General features: G+C 41.9%; 1 protein-coding gene across 8 annotated transcripts in view; it reads left to right on the top strand.

Annotated features, from left to right (window-relative positions):
* Positions 1-22,040, top strand: part of LOC124012521 (rho guanine nucleotide exchange factor 2-like) — a 91,504-nt gene that overhangs the window by 40,779 nt on the left and 28,685 nt on the right. For 6 of the 8 annotated variants that reach the window (XM_046326244.1, XM_046326245.1, XM_046326241.1 and 3 more), the window contains 5 exons: positions 14,078-14,240; positions 16,101-16,168; positions 18,855-18,918; positions 19,191-19,323; positions 21,479-21,588. In XM_046326244.1, coding sequence (XP_046182200.1) covers positions 14,078-14,240; positions 16,101-16,168; positions 18,855-18,918; positions 19,191-19,323; positions 21,479-21,588 — 538 coding nt within the window. Of the gene's footprint in view, positions 1-5,091; positions 5,393-14,077; positions 14,241-16,100; positions 16,169-18,854; positions 18,919-19,190; positions 19,324-21,478; positions 21,589-22,040 lie in introns of those variants that run through there. The other 2 variants (XM_046326247.1, XM_046326242.1) reach the window with 2 other exon arrangements.

Genomic DNA, 22,040 nt, shown 5'->3' on the forward strand with positions numbered 1-22,040 from the left:
TGGCATTGTGTTGTGGACAATACTGCACATTTTAGAGTGGCCTTTTGTTGTCCCCAGCACAAGGTGCACTTGTGTAATGATCATGCTGTTTAATCAGCTTCTTGATATGCTGCACCTATCAGGTGGATGGATTATCTTGGCAAAGGAGAAATGCTCACTAACAGGGATATAAACAAATTTGTGCACCAAATTTGAGAGAAATAATATTTTTGTGCCTATGGAACACTTCATTCAGCTCATGAAAAATGGGACAAACACTTTGCACATTGCGTTTAGATTTTAGTTCAGTGTTGTATCGTTTTATTCACGTTTTTTTTTCAATTTTGTTTTAACTGTTTTAACTTTTATGCAATTCACTGGTCCTCCCCTTCCTCCTCTGAGGAGCCTCCACTGGTGCATGTGTGTGTTTATGCATCCATTTGCCTGTGTTTGAGAGAGGGGAAAGTATTGAATTCACTGTGTGTAGTGGGGGGGGGGGGGTTACAATGTGGGTGTCATAGAATGAGTCAGTGCACCATCTACTCATGTTTTGTAGGTACAGTCGTCCACCCATCTGCCCCCTCTCTCCTGTATCCTCCCTCCTATGTTCTGTCATATTTCTGGATTGCAACGGAAAACAATTGAAGTCTAATTCAAACAAGCTACTCACAATATGAGTGCTCTCTCTCCTGTTGCTACATAATCACACTATGAAACACATTCACACACACACAGTCTTCCTGTGCTGGGCTGAATGACAGGGTTTGTGGGTGAAGGCTCTCAGCACCTGGTCATTATCTCACCGGCGCAGGAGCATATCTGTGCATGGAGACACCTACGCGCTGCTGACTCAAAATACACACACACACACACACACATAAAATACAAATGTACTTGGATTGGTTCTCACACACAGCCACCGACACTGACGCACACACACATTTCTCAACAAAGCGGTGCGACTCTGCAGTGGAGCGGTAACCCACGGCAACGCTCTGGTCTCAAGCCGACCAAAATTCACCAGAGCTGTGGAGGGAGAGGACTGACAGAGGCAGCGCAGTCAAACATGTCACTTTGTCTCTCTGTGTCTGCCACCGCCCATTAACAGGCCCTTCAAAATCAAGAGGACCCTTTCACTCCCACGCAGACTCCCTAAGATAAAACCTTTTAAACAGCGACAGTACTGAGCCCGTGGATGAGTGGTAACCCTCCCGTCTCTTGACACATGTATGGGTATGACCCCGGATACTGGGGTTCAATCCATGCGTCCTCCAAAGGGGCTGATGTATACAGTAGGACTTGTGAAACCAACAAGGGGTCCCTAGTAGAGACTGCTGCAGCGAATTGAAATGTCCTCAAGTCTAGAGGAATCTTCACTCCCTAAGATAAAGATGTAGCAGGGATACCCTGTTTTTCATCTACTTTCACCTACAGGCGACGTGAGTATGACGTCTTCCTCTCATCATGAAATAGACGTCTGTACTTGTTTGTAACAGAAGCGAGTTGGTCTTCTCAGTTACCAAACCAGTTTCCAACCAGAACGTTTTGTCATAAAGATATCATGTGCCAAATGTTGCACACTGAGATTGAAGTCTGACTCATAGAGGGCGGGAGAAAGGCAGGGAGAGACTGAGAGAGGGAGTCAAATACACCTTTCAAACCAAGATGTTTCCGCCAAATGTTTGACTATTTTTCTTTATATCTGAAAGGTGTTGTCGGGAACATAGCCTGTACTTTTATTTCTGCCAACCGACCTAGTCTTGATTGTGGTAAAGTTCTGCTTATGGCTTAGTATGAACGTAGCCGTAATGCTGAGGCGGCATTGGCACGCTCTTTGCTCTTGATGGTTGCTAAACTCTTAGAAAAAAGGGTTTCAAAGGGGTTATTTGAGTGTACCCATCGGAGAACCCTTTTTGGTTCCATTTAGAACCCACTTTGGAAAGTGTTCAAGATAGAACCCACAAGGTTTCTACCTGGAACCAAAAAGTTTTGTTGTGTGGATAGCCAAAGAACACTTTTAGGTTCTAGATAGCGCCTTTTTTCTAAGAGTGTAGGCAGGGCCCTTTACTAGGCTGTTATCATCCTCCTGGCAGTTTTAGACTTTGAGAGGCATGTCACTTTGTCCATCTCTTCGCATGGATCATATTGTTTAATACCGAAACTTCCGAAGTCATCTAATCATTTATAATACATTTTGAGCAATAGTTTACCCGTGTGTGTTCAACAAGATGATATTTTCAGCACTGTTTTGATTGGATGCAATGCATTTACAACTCATATAACAGGTCCATATGAATTGACAAGGCATTGATTATAGCATAGCCTATGTCTTCAGTTGTCTTGGCCTCATTAGAAGTAGTCCCTCTGTATAAATTGATCATACATTTCTCCTCTTTTGCAAAGCTCTTCAGTTACTGTATTACATGTGAAATGTCTGTCATCTTATTTAATCACATTTGTAAATGTGATTAAAAATTGTCAAAGACTCCAGCCAACCAAGTCATAGACTTGTCTCTCTTCTACCTCACAGCAAGCGGCACTGGAGCGCCAAGTCTAGGTCCAAAAGGCTTCTTAACAGCTTCTAGCCATAAGACTCCTGAATAGCTAATCAAATGGCTACCCCCCACCCCCAATTTTACGCTGCTGATACTCTCTGTTTATTATCCATGCATAGTCACTTTACCTCTATCTACATGTACATATTATCTCAATTACCTTGACTAACCGGTGTCCCCGCACATCTGTACCCTCTGCATATTGCCTCGCTACTGTTATTTTATTGTTTCTCTGCTTCTTAATGTGTTAGAGCCAATAAGTTGTGTTGTGACAATGTAGGGGTTGTAAAAGACCAAGTCCATATTATGGCAAGAACAGGTCAAATAGCAAAGTGAAACAGCAGTCCTGAAGGTTGAAGGTTATTCAATCTGGAAAATTAAGAACTTTGAAAGTTTCTTCAAGTGCAGTCACAGAAACCATCAAGTGCTATGATGAAACTGGCTCTCATGAGAATCACCACAGGAAAGGAAGACCCAGAGTTACCTCGGATGCAGAGGATAAGTTCATTAAGAGTTACCAGCCTCAGAAATGTGGTATTTTACCAAATAGGGCTATCTTCTGTATACCACCCCTACCTTGTCACAACACAACTGATTGGCTCAAAGGCATTAAGACGGAAATAAATGCCACTAATAATTACACAAGTACTCTAATTAAACTGTTAATTGAAATGCATTCCATGTGAATACATCATGAAGCTGGTTGAGATAATTGCCAAGAGTGTGCAAAGCTGTCATCAAGGCAAAGGGTGGCTACTTTGAAGAATCTAAAATATAACAAGTATTTTGATTTGTTTAATACTTTGTTGGTTGTGTTTTTTTCATATTTTTGTATGTCTTCACTATTATTCTACAATGTATAAAATAGTAAAAATAAAGAACCCTTAAATGAGTAGGTGTGTCAACTTTTGACTGGTACTGTATATGTATGTACAGTCCTTTTGGAAAGTATTTAGACCCTTTGCCTTTTTCCACATATTGTTACATCACAGCCTTATTATAAAATGTATTTAAAAAAAACTGGCATCAATCTGCAGCCATCATGACAAAGTGAAAACAGGTTTTTTGACATTTTTGCAAATGTATAACTTTTTTGTTGTTGAAAATAGCTGCACAGCGACACTCCCCATCCAGCTTGAGACAATCTGCAGAGAAGTATGGGAGAAACTCCCCAAATACAGGTGTGCCAAGCTTGTAGCGTCATACCCAAGAAGACTTGAGGCATTAATCACTGCCAACAGTGCTTCAAAAAGTACTAAGGGTCTGAATTCTTATGTAAATGTGATATTTCAGTTTATTTGTAATACATTTGCTAAAATGTCTAAAAACCTGTTTTTGCATAATCATTATGGGGTATTGTGTGTAGATTGAGGGGGGGACTAATCCATTTTAGAAGGCTGTAACGTAACAAAATGTGGAAAAAGTCAAGGGGTCTGAATATTTTCCGAATGCACTGTATGTATGTGGAGGTCCTGGGCTGGCATGGTTACACGTGGTCACACTGCCCAAATTCTCTAAAATGACACTGGAGGCAGTTTATGCTAGAGAAATTAATATTACATTATCTGGCAACAGCTCTGGTGGACATTACTGCAGTCAGTATTCCAATTGCACTCTCCCTCAACTTGACACATCTGTGGCATTGTGTTGTGTGACAAACCACATATATTAAAGTGGCCTTTTATTGTCCCCAGCACAAGGTGCACCTGTGTAATGACAATGCTGTTTTAAAAATGTTTATGTTACACAAATCAGGTGGATGGATTATATTGGCAAATTAGAAATGCAGACTAGCATAGATGTAAACAAATTTGTTAACCAAATTTGAGAGTAATAAGCTTTTTATGTGTCTTATTTCAGCACATGGGACCAACACTTGCGTATATATTTTTGTTCAGTGTACATACAATGAGTGACCATTCCCTCTCTCCATAATACCAGAATAGTACCACAAAGAACCTAACACTTCTTGATTTACTTCCATCTATTTTCTCTCTGTGCTAGCAGTGAATGTTATCACCGAATTAAAAGATGTGCTCATTCTGAAACCTCCTCCGGTAGGCGTAATTTTTAATAATCTGAAGTGCAAAAAAATGACAGAGTTTCCTGTATGAGAAAGCCTCCTCTTACGCAGCATCAGTGACATTGCCGTTGGACTAGGGATACAGACAAGTTGAACGTGCTATTTTGTAAGGGTGTTACAGTTTGGCTACAACACAGACCTTTTACCCTAGCCATATAATCATATAACTGCTTTACCGTTTTATTTCAGCACATGGGACCAACACTTGCGTATATATTTTTGTTCAGTGTACAAACAATGAGTGACCATTCCCTCTCTCCATAATACCAGAATAGTACCACAAAGAACCTAACACTTCTTGATTTACTTCCATCTATTTTCTCTCTGTGCTAGCAGTGAATGTTATCACCTAATTAAAAGATGTGCTCATTCTGAAACCTCCTCCGGTAGGCGTAATTTTTAATAATCTGAAGTGCAAAAAAATGACAGAGTTTCCTGTATGAGAAAGCCTCCTCTTACGCAGCATCAGTGACATTGCCGTTGGACTAGGGATACAGACAAGTTGAACGTGCTATTTTGTAAGGGTGTTACAGTTTGGCTACAACACAGACCTTTTACCCTAGCCATATAATCATATAACTGCTTTACCGTTAACCTCTCAGGGAAGAACAAAACAGGCATATATTTGAAGTTCCTGCTTGACAGCCACAAGCGCTTTGCCTTTAAAAGGATTTATTTATCGTACTGGAGAGGAAGGGTCTCGATTCTCACCATGTCCAGAGTCGCGGATCTGTCGAAAATTCGACAAGAGAGAATGAGAGATATTAATTTACGGGTGAGTGGATGTATTTGGAGGCTTACTATTACTGATACCTTGTGCTACTGGCAAATTTCTGACAAAAGTGAAATGCGCAAAAAGTAAATGTTTCAAGCGCATCTGTACATATGATTAAAGCTTGAAACTTGTGGATGTCATTTTAGAATTGGAGACATTATCTAATATTGGTTATAATGATAACGTTTAGATTGCGATCGTCATTGCAGAAGCACGTAGGCTATTTTTTTAGGAAGTTTGCGCAATATGGAGATACTTCACAAAAACAAGCGGCGCGCATGGCAATGATCCTGCCTTTATGGTGACAATTGGTCTGTGGAAACCTATACTGTTCATCACCTTTTTCTGTTTGGTCATGATTCCCCAAAATATCGAGACTAGGGGTCTGAGTTGGAGAAAGGGGGGGGGGTTGTGCATCGGTACCCGGAAGAGTTGCCACATTCTGGAGAGCAAACAGCAAACATAGTCATTGGAACTAACAGTTGTTTGCAGTTTTCCATGTAGGCTATATATAGACCTTTAGAGATACACCTAAAATATGTATATACCTTTAGTGTGATATTTGTGATTGGAAGAAGCATGTACCTGTACATTATTTTGGTTTGTTTTCAGAATCACATGTAAACGTTATACACCGTACATAGTCTACAACAACAAAACAACAGAGCATCATGCTATTACCATGCAAGCCTGCAATATAAAATATGACATTGTTCTGTGTACCATTTTGCCTGCCAATTAGACTGATTGTGTGTGTGCGTGTGCACATGCTTGCATGTGAGCTGGTTTCAGGGAATGAGGACTGCATGTGCCCATAGTTTTGTTAATGTGGTGATCTTGTATGTAAGGTACATGCAGCTTGTGTGTGTGTTTGACTATAGCATCGGTTGCCATAGAAATGACACTCTGTTGGTGTGAAATTATCTGCTTTTTCTGGCACAGTGGATGGCGGATGTCTGAGAAAAACCTTAGCTTACCAGCGCCATATGAACATCACTTTCCTATGGTGGGGGGTGTATGTGCATGTGTGCATGTGTGCATGTGTGCTTATTGCACATTATTGTCAAACATAGTTTTGGGGCCAGTGTCAACAAATCTATGTGTCACTCACACACTACAACAAACTGGACAGTTAGAGGGTTTGCATGTTCAGCACATGCAGGATGCTTCGAGTAATTGTTATGCAGGTGAATGAGGACCCAAAAGCGACTTGGCGAAAACAGAGTCTTTAATCCAGTAAAGAAACTTTACAAAACAAAAGACATAATACTACTCGTAAAGACGAGAACAGACTGGAGACTTGATCAAGAACTGCAGGTTGCCTCGGGAAGGCACTTGAACCTAGCAGACTCAGACACCTGCTCACCACGCAGCATCTGAGGGAAACACGACACGACAGGGCAATACATAGACACAGCACGGTGAATATTAGACAAGGATCCGACCGGGCAGGAACGGAAAACAAGGAGAGAAATAGGGACTCTAATCAGGGAAAAGGATCGGGAACAGGTGTGGGAAGACTAAATGATTGATTAGGGGAATAGGAACAGCTGGGAGCAGGAACGGAACGATAGAGAGAAGAGAGAGCGAGAGAGTGAGAGAGGGAGGGGGAGAGAGAGGGATAGAAAGAGGGAAAGAACCTAATAAGACCAGCAGAGGGAAACGAATAGAAGGGGAAGCACAGGGACAAGACATGATAATCAATGACAAAACATGACAGTAATTTTGCTGGTGTCCTCGGTTCATGTTACACATTCACACCACTACACTAATCAGACCCGAGTTTAAATACTATTTGTTGTTGTCTCTTAAATACTTGTCGTGTTTCACAGAGCCTGTCTGGAGTGCCATATGGGTGGTGTTTCCACTAAATGGGAGTATTCATTTGATTCCTTTGCACCAGGCAAGGATAAATAAAGGTTGCGAAAACACTACCCTAGTATATCAAAGTTAATATTTTTACTGAAATGCTTATTACAACCCCCGCTGTTGATGTTTTTTAATGCTTGGGTGCCCTTATTGGCTATGGTAGTCCCCAGCACCCTTGTGGTTTGAACCCTGATTAAAGTTGCAATATGTAACATTTAGGGCGACCCGACCAAATTCACATAGAAATGGGATTTATAGATCTGTCATTCTCATTGAAAGCCATTCTAAGAAGCTCTTCTATGTTTTGTTTTTTGAATCTTTTACTTTCGGTTTTGTACATCAGCTGAAAAAGCTATATTTTTGGTTATGGAAAAGATATTTATATTGTATATCAATGATGTTGCTCTTGCTGCGGGCGATTCCCTGATCCACCTCTACGCAGACGACACCATTCTATATACTTTCGGCCCGTCATTGGACACTGTGCTATCTAACCTCCAAACGAGCTTCAATGCCATACAGCACTCCTTCCGTGGCCTCCAACTGCTCTTAAACGCGAGTAAAACCAAATGCATGCTTTTCAACCGATCGCTGCCTGCACCCGCATGCCCGACTAGCATCACCACCCTGGATGGTTCCGACCTTGAATATGTGGACATCTATAAGTACCTAGGTGTCTGGCTAGACTGCAAACTCTCCTTCCAGACCCACATCAAACATCTCCAATCGAAAATCAAATCAAGAGTCGGCTTTCTATTCCGCAACAAAGCCTCCTTCACTCACGCTGCCAAGCTTACCCTAGTAAAACTGACTATCCTACCGATCCTCGACTTCGGCGATGTCATCTACAAAATGGCTTCCAACACTCTACTCAGCAAACTGGATGCAGTCTATCACAGTGCCATCCGTTTTGTCACTAAAGCACCTTATACCACCCACCACTGCGACTTGAATGCTCTGGTCGGCTGGCCCTCACTACATATTCGTCGCCAGACCCACTGGCTCCAGGTCATCTACAAGTCCATGCTAGGTAAAGCTCCGCCTTATCTCAGTTCACTGGTCACGATGGCAACACCCATCCGTAGCACGCGCTCCAGCAGGTGTATCTCACTGATCATCCCTAAAGCCAACACATCATTTGGCTGCCTTTCGTTCCAGTACTCTGCTGCCTGTGACTGGAACGAATTGCAAAAATCGCTGAAGTTGGAGACTTTTATCTCCCTCACCAACTTCAAACATCAGCTATCCGAGCAGCTAACCGATCGCTGCAGCTGTACATAGTCTATAGGAAAATAGCCCACCCATTTTCACCTACCTCATTCCCATACTGTTTTTATACTGTTTTTATTTATTTATTTTTCTGCTCTTTTGCACACCAATATCTCTACCTGTACATGACCATCTGATCATTTATCACTCCAGTGTTAATCTGCAAAATTGTATTATTCGCCTACCTCCTCATGCCTTTTGCACACATTGTATATAGACTGCCCATTTTTTTCTACTGTGTTATTGACTTGTTAATTGTTTACTCCATGTGTAACTCTGTGTTGTCTGTTCACACTGCTATGCTTTATCTTGGCCAGGTCGCAGTTGCAAATGAGAACTTGTTCTCAACTAGCCTACCTGGTTAAATAAAGGTGAAATAAAATAAAATAAATATTTGACAGCGGTTTAGATAGCACAATGATTCTCTACAAGATGACTGCTTCTTTTGTCACGTAAACTGAAATTAGACAAACTATTGGGAAATGGAGGAGTGATGTCTGCATTTTACACATTTTTAAGTAGTAACTTTCCAAGCACAATTAGTGACCAGAGTAAAAACCATCATCGTCACTGTGCTTCCTTATATTATTATTTTGATCTGTATTGTTTCCCGTATGTATGGTTGTGTTGAACTTCATCAAACGAAATAGGAATACTTCCTACAGTACAGGAGTGAGGTGGGAGGGAGCTATTATAATCTATAGCACACATGGGAAACCGTGTAGGAGAATGTGTGTAGGCGTGAATATGTTCGAACGAGAGGACCGAGGGCGAAGGACACACCTTGAGAGTTAGAAATAAAGAGTGAGAGGAGGGGGATGGAGAAAGATGTTGTGTGAGATACAGGGAGGGCGAGATGGAGGATACGACTTCCGTAGAGAGCAATGACTCTGGTGCATTCCAGAGTTGTGTGTCAGGTTGGAGGGACTCTCTCTCTCTCACACACACACACACACACACACACACACACACACACACACACACACACACACACACACACACACACACACACACACACACACACACACACACACACACACACACTCACACTCACACTCACACACACTCACACTCACACTCACACACACTCACACACACACGCCAATATTAGACTGACTCCCCGTTTTCTTCGTGTCCCTCTGTATGGTATGTCGATTAGGGAGACTAAACTTGAATCCACCTCAGGCTCTGCTTTGCCCAGCATCCCTCCAGAGGACATAAATCAGGCTACAGGGCCACTTCAGTCCACACAGCAGTCCTTAATCTGGAGCGCGCACACATACACACACACATTTGATGTCAATACACATACCAACACACAGAAACCATGGAAGTTCTAGGAAACACACTGTATAAGAGGTATGAAACTTTGTTGTGTGTTTGCCGTTGCTTTATCAGTGACTCAGTTAAGTAAACCGGTGGAAGACTATAAAATGAATCCCCCTACAGACTCTGTCCATATTCCCATGTCTTTCTCAGTGTTATCGTCCTGACACATTTTAATGACACCTTCTATATCTCTCTTTATCTCACCCCATCTATTCTTTCACTTCCTGATGTATTGCTCACTTTAGCGTTTAAGCCAATTATACAGCACTAGGCTGTGTATACAGTGAGGGAAAAAAGTATTTGATCCCCTGCTGATTTTGTACGTTTGCCCCCTGACAAAGAAATGATACGTCTATGATTTTAATGGTAGGTTTATTTGAACAGTGAGAGACAGAATAACAACAACAAAAATCCAGAAAAACACATGTCAAAAATGTTATAAATTGATTTGCATTTTAATTAGGGAAACAAGTATTTGACCCCCTCTCCCAGGTGTCTTTTATACAGGTAACGAGCTGAGATTAGGAGCACATTCTTAAAGGGAGTACTCCTAATCTCCGTTTTTTAACCTGTATAAAAGACCTGTCCACAGAAGCAATCAATCAGATTCCAAACTCTCCACCATGGCCAAGACCAAAGAGCTCTCCAAGGATTTCAGGGACAGGATTGTAGACCTACACAAGGCTGGAATGGGCTACAAGACCATCGCCAAGCAGCTTGGTGAGAAGGTGACAACAGTTGCGATTATTCGCAAATGGAAGAAAGACAAAAGAGCTGTCCATCTCCCTCGACCTGGGGCTCCATGCAAGATCTCACCTTGTGGAGTTGCAAGGATCATGAGCACGGTGAGGAATCAGCCCAGAACTACATGGGAGGATCTTGTCAATGATCTCAAGGCAGCTGGAACCATAGTTACCAAGAAAACAATTGGTAACACACTACGCCGTGAAGGACTGAAATCCTGCAGTGCCCGCAAGGTCCCCCTGCTCAAGAAAGCACATATACATGCCCGTCTGAAGTTTGCCAATGAACTTCTGAATGATTCAGAGGACAACTGGGTGAAAGTGTTGTGGTCAGATGAGACCAAAATGGAGCTCTTTGGCATCAACTCAACTCACCGTGTTTGGAGGACGAGGAGTGCTGCCTATGACCCCAAGAACACCATCTCCACCATCAAACATGGAGGTGGAAACATTGTGCTTTGCGGGTGTTTTTCTGATAAGGGGACAGGACAACTTCACTGCATCAATGGGACGATGGACGGGGCCATGTACCGTCAAATCTTGGGTGAGAACCTCCTTCCCTCAGCCAGGGCATTGAAAATGGATTGTGGATGGGTATTCCAGCATGACAAAGGAGTGGAGTGGCTCAAGAAGAAGCACATTAAGGTCCTGGAGTGGCCTAGCCAATCTCCAGACCTTAATCCCATAGAAAATCTGTGGAGGGAGCTGAAGGTTCGAGTTTGTAATGGAATTCCTCTTCTTCAGAGGAGGAGTAGCAAGGATCAGACCAATGTGCAGCGTGGTAAGTGTCCATAATGATATATTTAATAAATCAACTGAACAAAATAACAAAAGTACAAACAAACGACTGAAACAGTCCCATATGGTGAAAACACTAACACAGGATACAACCAACCACAAAACACAATAGAAAACAGGCTACCTAAATATGGCTCCCAATCAGTGACAACAACTGACACCTGACTCTGATTGAGAACCATACTAGGCCAAACACATATAAATATAACAAAACAAAACATAGAAAAACAACATATAAGGCCCACCCCAACTCACTCCCTGACCAACTAAAATAAAGACATAAAAAAGGAACTAAGGTCAGAACGTGACAGAGTTGCCAAATGTCAGCCTCGAAACCTTAATGACTTGGAGAAGATCTGCAAAGAGGAGTGGGACAAAATCCCTCCTGAGATGTGTGCAAACCTGGTGGCCAACTACAAGAAACGTCTGACCTCTGTGATTGCCAACAAGGGTTTTGCCACCAAGTAGTAAGTCATGTTTTGCAGAGGGGTCAAATACTTATTTCCCTCATTAAAATGCAAATCAATTTATAACATTTTTGACATACGTTTTTCTGAATGTTGTTGTTATTCTGTCTCTCACTGTTCAAATAAACCTACCATTAAAATTACAGACTGATTATTTCTTTGTCAGTGGGCAAACGTAGAAAATCAGCAGGGGATCAAATACTTTTTCCCCTCACTGTATATATATATATATATATATATAGAGAGAGAGAGAGAGCTTTGCCTCTGACACATCAGAAATGACTAATTATAAACTTCGTTGGTATATTTATTCTCTTTTCCCTGTAAAAATGTTAGTGCTTTGCATTGCTGCATCAAAATAACAGTTTACTTTAAACCGGTACACAAACATTGACCAACAATTAGGGACAGTACAGATGTAGAGGTTTGGAAGACCTGGCACAGCATATCAGTCAACCCTGAATGTCATGGGTCACCACTGAGATGATGATGATGCCAAAATGTAATGGTAATATTGGCAAATGTAAACTTTTGGACATCACTATACTGTATAAGTAGTCCCGGATAGATTCAGAGAAGTGTTTCTCAACTCCTGTCCCCACAACACACATTTATTTTCCCAGCCGAGCACAAACACACAATTCAACTTGATGTGACGAATAATCTATTCATTAAGTCTTGCTTTATCAACCAGACAATTTATCAGGTGTGTTAGTGCTGTGTGGACTATGAGATGGTGGAAAACACCATGAAGGTCATTGTCTAGACATTTACCACTCAGCAATATTTATATTTTAATTACGACATGGCAAACTACAGTCAACCTGTCTAGCTTGGGTTCCTCTTTGACTGCAAAAGTTCATGTGATCATCACAAGCCGTTCTCCAATTTGCTTCTCAATATCAGCCTTCTGTAGAAAAACAGCGGAAACAGAGAAACAGACATAAGGCAATGATGGGGTAGTGAGTGAGAAGGTGTAGAAAGACAGTGAAAACACAGACGTCTATTGTGTTGCATTCTGGGCCTATGTTGTGCAAAGTGCTGGGAGTCATCTCTCTCTCTCTCTCTCTCTCTCTCTCTCTCTCTCTCTCTCTCTCTCTCTCTCTCTCTCTCTCTCTCTCTCTCTCTCTCATATTAACGTCCTCTGCTGGTGATCGCTGTCAAAAAATAATGACAGGTTTTGTAAATCCTCTTACTTTTATAGTGACATTTGGTTTTGAGACCTACCCACACGTACTGATGCCACACACAGAGAATCAAGTCTCCAACTCTCACCTTTAGCTTCAATTATTTCACACTGAATGCAGAAAAACTTTTGACCTCAAATGAAAAACTGCACAAATGCGGTTTTGTGGTGCCCTCCCTCTTTTGCCGCTGTTGCCCTAGTAACAGCTCACCCTGCCCACTTTAGCCCCAAAAGAGGAAGCCTTCCCTGTCTACTTCCTGTGCAGGATGTCAACATGGCAACAGACATAAGGCTTTCCCTCCCCTGACACACAGACAAAAATACGTTACTTGGCACAACTCTAAAAGAATGGAAAGACATTGTTAACCCTTCACTGCTTCCGTATACCTGTTTCTGCTTGAACAATCAATCCCAACACAGGAAAATGTACAGGTTCAACGTGGCGGCAACTGCTTTTAGTTCCCAAGAAGTCATCAATGTATGTTGCATAAAGTTCTACTCCATCAGACTGGTTCCCAAAGACACTGAACATTGCTCATGCTTCTGTGACAGGAACACACTGGAGTTTTTAGTTGGAGGTAGCATCAGCTATTAAGTTAGTTAGTCAGGGCAACTATGGCCTGCCTGGTCAAGGTAGCTATGGTTACAAGATGATTGTGGACATTGCATTAGGCAATCCTCATTAATGATGGAACAATGGGGAGCGTGACGGATCCGGGTGGGGGGGGGGGACTCCCTCTTTAGCTTTTGTCATTCCCTCATCTAATTTTGACACCTAAGAGGGCTACTGGTAACGCTTAGATTTTGCTTCCTTTTGCTATTGTCACGAGCTGTAGACTTTCCACCAACATGTTTCTTTAAGGTACTGATGGAATGTAAAAGGCCTCGTTTTTAAAAGCAGAAGAGTAGGAGGGTTAAGGGAAGTTCTGACACGTGATTTAAACTCTTTAACCTCATGTCCAAGGTGCCATTGTATGTCATCAGTGCATTCTGCTTCTCTCCTCCTTTTACCATCTCCTCCCAGAATAAGGAGAAGGAACGCATGAGGGAGAGGGAGAAGGAGGCGCGGGACAGGGAGGCGCGCTACAGCAACGGGCATCTCTTCACCTCCCTCACCGTGTCGGGGACCACCCTCTGTTCAGCATGCAACAAGAGCATCACTGCCAAGGAGGCCCTCAGCTGCCCCAGTGAGTACTACTAATGCTACTACTAATACTACAAATTAATAAAACTAATACCACACACACAGCACTCCTATAGTGGCCTTTAACTGTCCCAGTAAGCCTTGCCTACCCACCAGATTCTTCAGATACAGGCCTGAGCTACACAGCATGTGTACCTCAGCAAACCAAAAGAACATCTCAAAAACGTACCACACCCTGCACCTCCCTAAAACCCTAAGACGGTTTACAAAAATGCAGCATCATTTATCAGGACATGCATTGTCATATCACTCTATAGTGGCAGAATATTGAGGCACTACCAAAGGGAACAATCTACGCTATTTATACCATTCCTTTACAAGCAAATGAACCTGTTAACTCTCCAAATAAGCTACAACACAGTAATGAACTACAATGTGACTATCAATTCCATTTAAAATAGTTACATTATGGACATGCGGTCAGATAATGGGTGAGAGTGGGGGATGGTGAGCTTCCCACCCACTCAAAAACACATCTCCACTGCCATCCTCACTGGCAAATTGGCCTAGAAGGAGCTGCAGCCCAATGTATTTTCATTACATTTGATATAACGTACAATAGATTGTGCTGGAATACATTATGGTTTGTGTGTTATGCTAAGTATTTATTTTGAAATATTTACATTATTATAGGAATACATTTTGACACACAGTTCACACACAAATATACATTAATTTATGCAAAACTTGCCACGGTGTGTGTCAGTCATGTGCACAGGCAAAACATTTTACACACAAATATAGACACATGTCACACACACACACACACACACACACACACACACACACACACACACACACACACACACACACACACACACACACACACACACACACACACACACACACACACACACACACACACACACACACACACACACACACACACACACACACACACACACACATTTCTTCATTTCTCAACCAAACCTGATTCAGTTTTCCAGACAGAGAGGGTTGGTTACAGATAACAAACAGTTCCTGTGTTGTCAGGACTCCATGCCCCTATACAGATAATAGCCCTGGTGTTCTGTCAGAACTGTGCACCCTGTGCTGGCCTGCACCAGACTCTGATCTGATAGCCCATCTGTATCTGTGGCAGGCGGTAACCGCTAACATAGCCAGGCGCTAACTATGTACCTTGCAAGTTCTTCCTATTTTGAGGGCGAGTTAAAGGTTAAAGGTCACTGTCTCATGACGTTGTTCAAATTCCTAATACTAAATTATGAAATATGCTAAATTTAGTTCAGGGTGAATACCATTAATGCTAGTACACTTACTCACCAGATTTAGTTTGGCTTGATTTCACCACACCAAATCAAACCGGTGAATAAGTAAAAGCAAATCAATTCAGTGTTCACTCAAACAATAGTCTTAAAAGATCTCTCTAAAAAAAATGTTTTTACTGCAACAGGGAGTCAGGATTGCGTTCTTCAGTGTGTAAGCCTACAAATTTAAGTAGGCTTTATGTCTAGATTTGGGTCAGAGAAGTGTTTAGGGCGGGCAGGGGAGGACCAGTGGAACTGGGTTAGAGGGTTCTGAAACACCCCTGGGTCTCTCCTCCCCTCCGCCAGTTGTGTCTAAACCCTAACTTCCTGTTCACAAACCCTGCACAGGAAGTGAAACGATGGCCACAAACGAAGCAGGTGGGACAGGGAAAGAGAAGTGGGGAGAGAGAGGGAGATCCTCACCATATATTAAATGTTTCCCCATATTCGATGAAGGTTGACATATAAAACAGAGGAACAAAGATACATATAGGGTAGGGGGGACATTCAGAGTGCGTGAGAGAGAGAAAATGTTTGAAAGAGTGAATCACGTGTATGCTTTCTTTTTCTCACAGCCTGCAGTGTAACCATCCACAACCGCTGTCGAGACACGTTGCCAAACTGTGCCAAAATGAAACAGAGGGTAAGAGATAACAGAGGATGTATATACAGGGTATTCGGAAAGAATTTTAGAATGCGTTCCAGCCTTATTCTAAAACTGATTAAATCGTTTTTCCCCCCTCATCAATCTACACACAATACTCCATAATGATGAAGCAAAAACAGGTTATTAGAATTATTTTCTAATTTATTAAGTATCAAAAAATGAAATCACATTTACATAAGTTTTCCTATGCTTTTACTCAGTACTTTGTGGAAGTTCCTTTGGCAGTGATTACAGCCTTGAGTCTTCTTGGGTATGACACTACAAGCTTGGCACACCTGTATTTGGGGAGTTTCTCCTATTCTTTGCAGATCGTCTCAAGCTCTGTCAGGTTGTATGGGAAGCATTGAGGCACAGCATACAATGATATTTTAGATGATTCTGTGCTTCCAACTTTGTGGAAACAGTTTAGGGAAGTCTCTTTCCTGTTTCAGCATGACAATGCCCCTGTGGACAAAGCGAGATCCATACAGAAATGATTTGTCGAGATTGGTGTGGAAGAACTTGACTGGCCTGCACAGAACCCTGGCCTGAACCCCATTGAACACCTTTGGGGTGAATTGAATCTGCAAGCCAGGCCTAATCGCCCAACATCAGTTTCCTACCTCACTAATGCTCTTGTGGCTAAATGGAAGCAAGTCCCCACAGAAATGTTCTAACATCTAGTGGAAAGCCTTCCCAGAAGAGTGGAGGCTGTTATAGCAGCAAAGGGGGACCAACTCCATATTAATGCCTATGATTTTGGAATGAGATGTTCGACGAGTGGGTATCCACATACTTTTGGTCATGGAGTGCATATGTATACAGGTGAAGTCGGAAATGTACATACACCTTAGCCAAATACATTTAAACTCAGTTTTTCACAATTCCTGACATTTAATCCTTAATATTTAATATTCCGTTTAATATTCCGTGTCGTAGGTCAGTTAGGTCATTTAATCCTTAATATTTAATATTCCATTTAATATTCCGTGTCGTAGGTCAGTTAGGATCTCCACTTTATTTTAAGAATTTGAAATGTCAGAATAATAGGAGAGAGAATGATTTATTTCAGCTTTTATTTATTTCATCACATTTCCAGTGGGTCAGAAGTTTACATACACTCAATTAGTATTTGGTAGTATTGCCTTTAAATTGTTTAACTTGGGTCAATTGTTTCGGGTAGCCTTCCACAAGATTCCCCACAATGAATTGGGCGAATTTTGGCCCATTCCTCTTGACAGAGCTGGTGTAACAATCAGGTGTGTAGGCCTCCTTGCTCGCACACACTTTTTCAGTTCTGCCCACAAATTGTCTATAGGATGGAGGCCAGGACTTTGTGATGGCCACTCCAATACCTTGACTTTGTCAAGCCATTTTGCCACAACTTTGGAAGTATGATTGTGGTCATTGTCCATTTGGAAGACCCATTTGCGACCAAGTTTTAACTTCCTGACTGATGTCTTGAGATGTTGCTTCAATATAGCCACATAATTTTACATCCTCACGATGCCATCTATTTTGTGAAGTGCACCAGTCCCTCCTGCAGCAAAGCACCCCCACAACATGATGCTGCCACCCTCGTGCTTCACGGTTGGGATGGTTGGGATGGTGTTCATCTGCTTGCAAGCCTCCCCCTTTTTCCTCCAGACATAACAATGGCCATTATGGCCTAACAGTTCTATTTTTGTTTCATCAGACCAGAGGACATTTCTCCAAAAAGTACCATCTTTGTCCCAATGTGCAGTTTCAAACCGCAGTCTGGCTTTTTGATGGCGATTTTGGAGCAGTGGCTTCTTCCTTGCTGAGCGGCCTTTCAGGTTATGTCGATATAGGAGTTGTTTTACTGTGGATATAGATACATTTGTACCTGTTTCCTCCAGCATCTTCATAAGGTCCTTTGCTGTTGTTCTGGGATTGATTTGCACTTTTCGCACCAAAGTACGTTCATGTCTAGGAGACATAATGCGTCTCCTTCCTGAGCGGTATGACGGCTGCGTGGTCCCATGGTGTTTATACCTGCGTACTATTGTTTGTAAAGATGAACGTGGTACCTTCAGGCATTTGGAAATAGCTCCCAAGGATGAACCAGACATGTGGAGGTCTACAATGTTTTTTCTGAGGTCTTGGCTTATTTATTTTGATTTTCCCATGATATAAAGCAAAGAGGCACTGAGTTTGTAGGTAGGCCTTGAAATACATCCACAGGTACACCTCCAATTGACTCAAATGATGTCAATTAGCTTATCAGAAGCCATGACATAATTTTCTGGAATTTTCCAAGCTGTTTAAGTGCACAGTCAACTTAGTGTATGTAAACTTTTAACCCACTGAAATTGTAATGCAGTGAATTATAAGTGAAATAATCTGTCTGTAAGCAATTGTTGGAAGAATTTGTCATGCACAAAGTAGATGTCCTAACCGACTTGCCAAAACTATAGTTTGTAAACAAGAAATTTGTGGAGTAGTTGAAAAATTATTTATAATGACTCCAACCAATAGACATTATGGAGTATTGTGTGTAGGCCAGTGACACACAATCTCCATTTAATCCATTTAAAATGCAGGCTGTAACACGACAACATTTGGAAAAAGTGAAGTGGTGTGAGTACACTCTGAAGGCACTGTATACAAGCATGTAATAATATGTGGTAATGATATTGAACTGTACTCTATGTAACCACAGCAACAGAAGATGGCTCTCATGAGGAACAACTCAGCTCTGCAGAGCGTGACCCTTCGTACCAAAAGTCAGTACATGCAAATGCGCACATGCATGCAACATACTTCAAATTACATACGCAAAGGAAAACGTATTTTTCACTATTGGGTTGGTTTGTAATAACAATCAGTTTTGCAATTGAGCAAAAGTATCTGTAGTTTCACTTTTGAACTCTGAAATTGCATCTGACTCCTTTTTCATTGTAAGAGTTTCCCTTTTATAATATTTCACTATATTTCTCCTCCTCTTCTCCTTCCTCCTCTATTCCCTCCTACTCCAACTTTATCTACTCCTCGTTAGCCCCCATGATGAGGGAACGCCCCAGCTCCGCCATCTACCACTCTGACAATCTCCGCCAATCCTTGCTGGGCTCGCGCCGTGGACGCTCCGGCCTTTCCCTCTCCAAGAGTGTCTCCACCAATAACATTGCAGGGTGAGCCCCGCCCCTGCCTGCTCATTGGTCAAAGCACAAAAAGGGGGAGGTTACGAGGGAAACCACAGTCAAACTTGTCGTTGACATTAATAGTGACATCATGCCACGTATAGACTTTTCATAGTAGAAATTAAAGTCCCACTCACTAGTTAATATATATACAGTGCCAGTCTAAAAATTTGGACACCTACTCATTCCTGGATTTTTCCTCATTTTTATGATTTTCTACATTGTTGAATAATAATGAAGACATTAAAACCTTGAAATTAAACATATGGAATCATGACGTAAGCAAAAAAGTGTTAAACAAATCTAAATATATTTTATATTTGAGATTCTTCAAAGTAGCCACCCTTTGCCTTGATGACAGCTTTGTACACTTTTGGCATTCTCTCAACCATCTTCTTGAGGTAGTCACCTAGAATGCATTTCAATTAACAGACACATCTCAGCATCAACTGTTCAGAGGAGATTGCGTGAATAAGGCCTTCATGGTCGAATTTCTGCAAAGAAACCACTACTAAAGGACAACAATAAGAAGAGACTTGCTTGGGCCAAGAAACACGAGCAATGAAATCTGTCCTTTGGTCTAATGAGTCCAAATTTGACTCAAATTTGACTAATTTGTGAAACACAGAGTAGGTCTCCGCATGTGTGGTTCCCACCGTGAAGCATGGAGCAGGAGTTATGCTGGTGTGGGGGTGCTTTGCTGGTGACCCTGTCAGTGATTTTATTTAGAATTCAAGGCACACTTAACCAGGATGGCTAACACAGCATTATGCAGCGATATGCCATCCCATCTGGTTTGTGCTTAGTAGGAGTATATTTTGTTTTTCAACAGGGCAATGACCCAAAACACACATCCAGGGCTATTTGACCAAGAAGGAATGTGAGTTATTGCTACATCAGATGACATGGCCTCCACAATCACCCGTCCTCAACCCAATTGAGATGGTTTGGGATGAGTTGCACCGCAGAGTGAAGGAAAAGCAGCCAACTCCTTCAAGACTGTTGGAAAAGCATTCCTCATGAATCTGGATGAAAGAATGCCAAGAGTGTGCAAAGCTGTCATCAAGGCAAAGAGTGGATACTTTGAAGAATCTAAAATCTAAAATATATTTTGATTTGTTTAACCCTTTTTTCGTTCCACATGATTCCATATGTGTTTTTTCATAGTTTTGATGTCTTCACGATTATTCTACCATGTAGAAAATAATCCCCCAGCCCTTTTGACTGTTATTGTATACTCAACAAAAATATAAACGCCAAATGTTGGTCCCATGTTTAATGTCCTGAAATAAAAGATCCCAGAAATGTTCCTTATGCACACAAAACTTATTTCTCTCAATTGTTGTGCACAAATTTGTTTACGTCTCTGTTAGTGAACATTTCTCATTTGCCAAGATAATCCATCCACCTGACAGGTGTGGTTTATCAAGAAGCTGATTAAACAGCTCATTAAACTGATCATTACACAGGTGCACCTTGTGCTGGAGACAATTAAAGGCCACTCTAAAATGTGGAATTTTGTCACCCAACACAATGCCACAGATGTCTCAAGTTTTGAGGGAGCGCGCAATTGGCATGCTGACTGCAGGAATATCCACCAGAGCTGTTGCCAGAGAATTTAATGTTAATTTGAGGAGTATTTCTGTCTGTAATAAAGCCCTTTTGTGGGGAAAAACTCATTCTGATTGGCTGGGCCTGGCTCCCCAGTGGGTGTGCCTGGCTTCCAAGTGGGTGGGCCTATACCCTCCCAGGTCAACTCATGACTGCGCCAATTTCGAGTTATGTGAAATCTATAGATTAGGGCCTAACAAATGTATTTCAATTGACTGATTTCCTTATATGAACTGTAACTCAGTAAAATTGTAGAAATTGTTGCATGTTGCGTTTATATTTTTGTTCAGTGTGTGTGTGTGTGTAAGTATGTGTGTGTATATATATTTATATATATATATATCTCCGTTTGTACTTTTGTTGTTTTCTGTGTACTCATACATATGTGGATGGTTTCTGTGTGCATGTTTGTGTTTACTGCATATGCATATGGCATGTGTATATTATACATGTTTATTGGTGCATGTGTATATGTGTATATATGTATATTTGTGTTTTTGTCCTGGCGTGTGTCCTCGTCCATGCCTCTGTATAGGAACCTGAATGATGACTCTCCCTTGGGGCTGCGCAGGATCCTGTCCCAGTCCACAGACTCGCTCAACTTCAGGAACAGAGCTATGTCCATGGAGTCGCTCAACGACGAGGGTAAGACACAGGCATGTGGTTGTGCCTTCCTGTGATTAAGCGTGGGACATTTACATTTACATTACATTTAAGTCATTTAGCAGACGCTCTTATCCAGAGCGACTTACAAATTGGTGCATTCACCTTATGACATCCAGTGGAACAGCCACTTTACAATAGTGCATCTAAATATTTTAAGGGGGGAGGGGGTGAGAAGGATTACTTTATCCTATCCTAAGTATTCCTTAAAGAGGTGGGGTTTCAGGTGTCTCCGGAAGGTGGTGATTGACTCCGCTGTCCTGGCGTCGTGAGGGAGTTTGTTCCACCATTGGGGAGCCAGAGCAGCGAACAGTTTTGACTGGGCTGAGCGGGAACTGTACTTCCTCAGTGGTAGGGAGACGAGCAGGCCAGAGGTGGATGAACGCAGTGCCCTTATTTGGGTGTAGGGCCTGATCAGAGCCTGGAGGTACTGA

Source organism: Oncorhynchus gorbuscha, linkage group LG24 (assembly GCF_021184085.1).
Source record: "Oncorhynchus gorbuscha isolate QuinsamMale2020 ecotype Even-year linkage group LG24, OgorEven_v1.0, whole genome shotgun sequence".
NCBI lineage: Eukaryota > Metazoa > Chordata > Actinopteri > Salmoniformes > Salmonidae > Oncorhynchus > Oncorhynchus gorbuscha.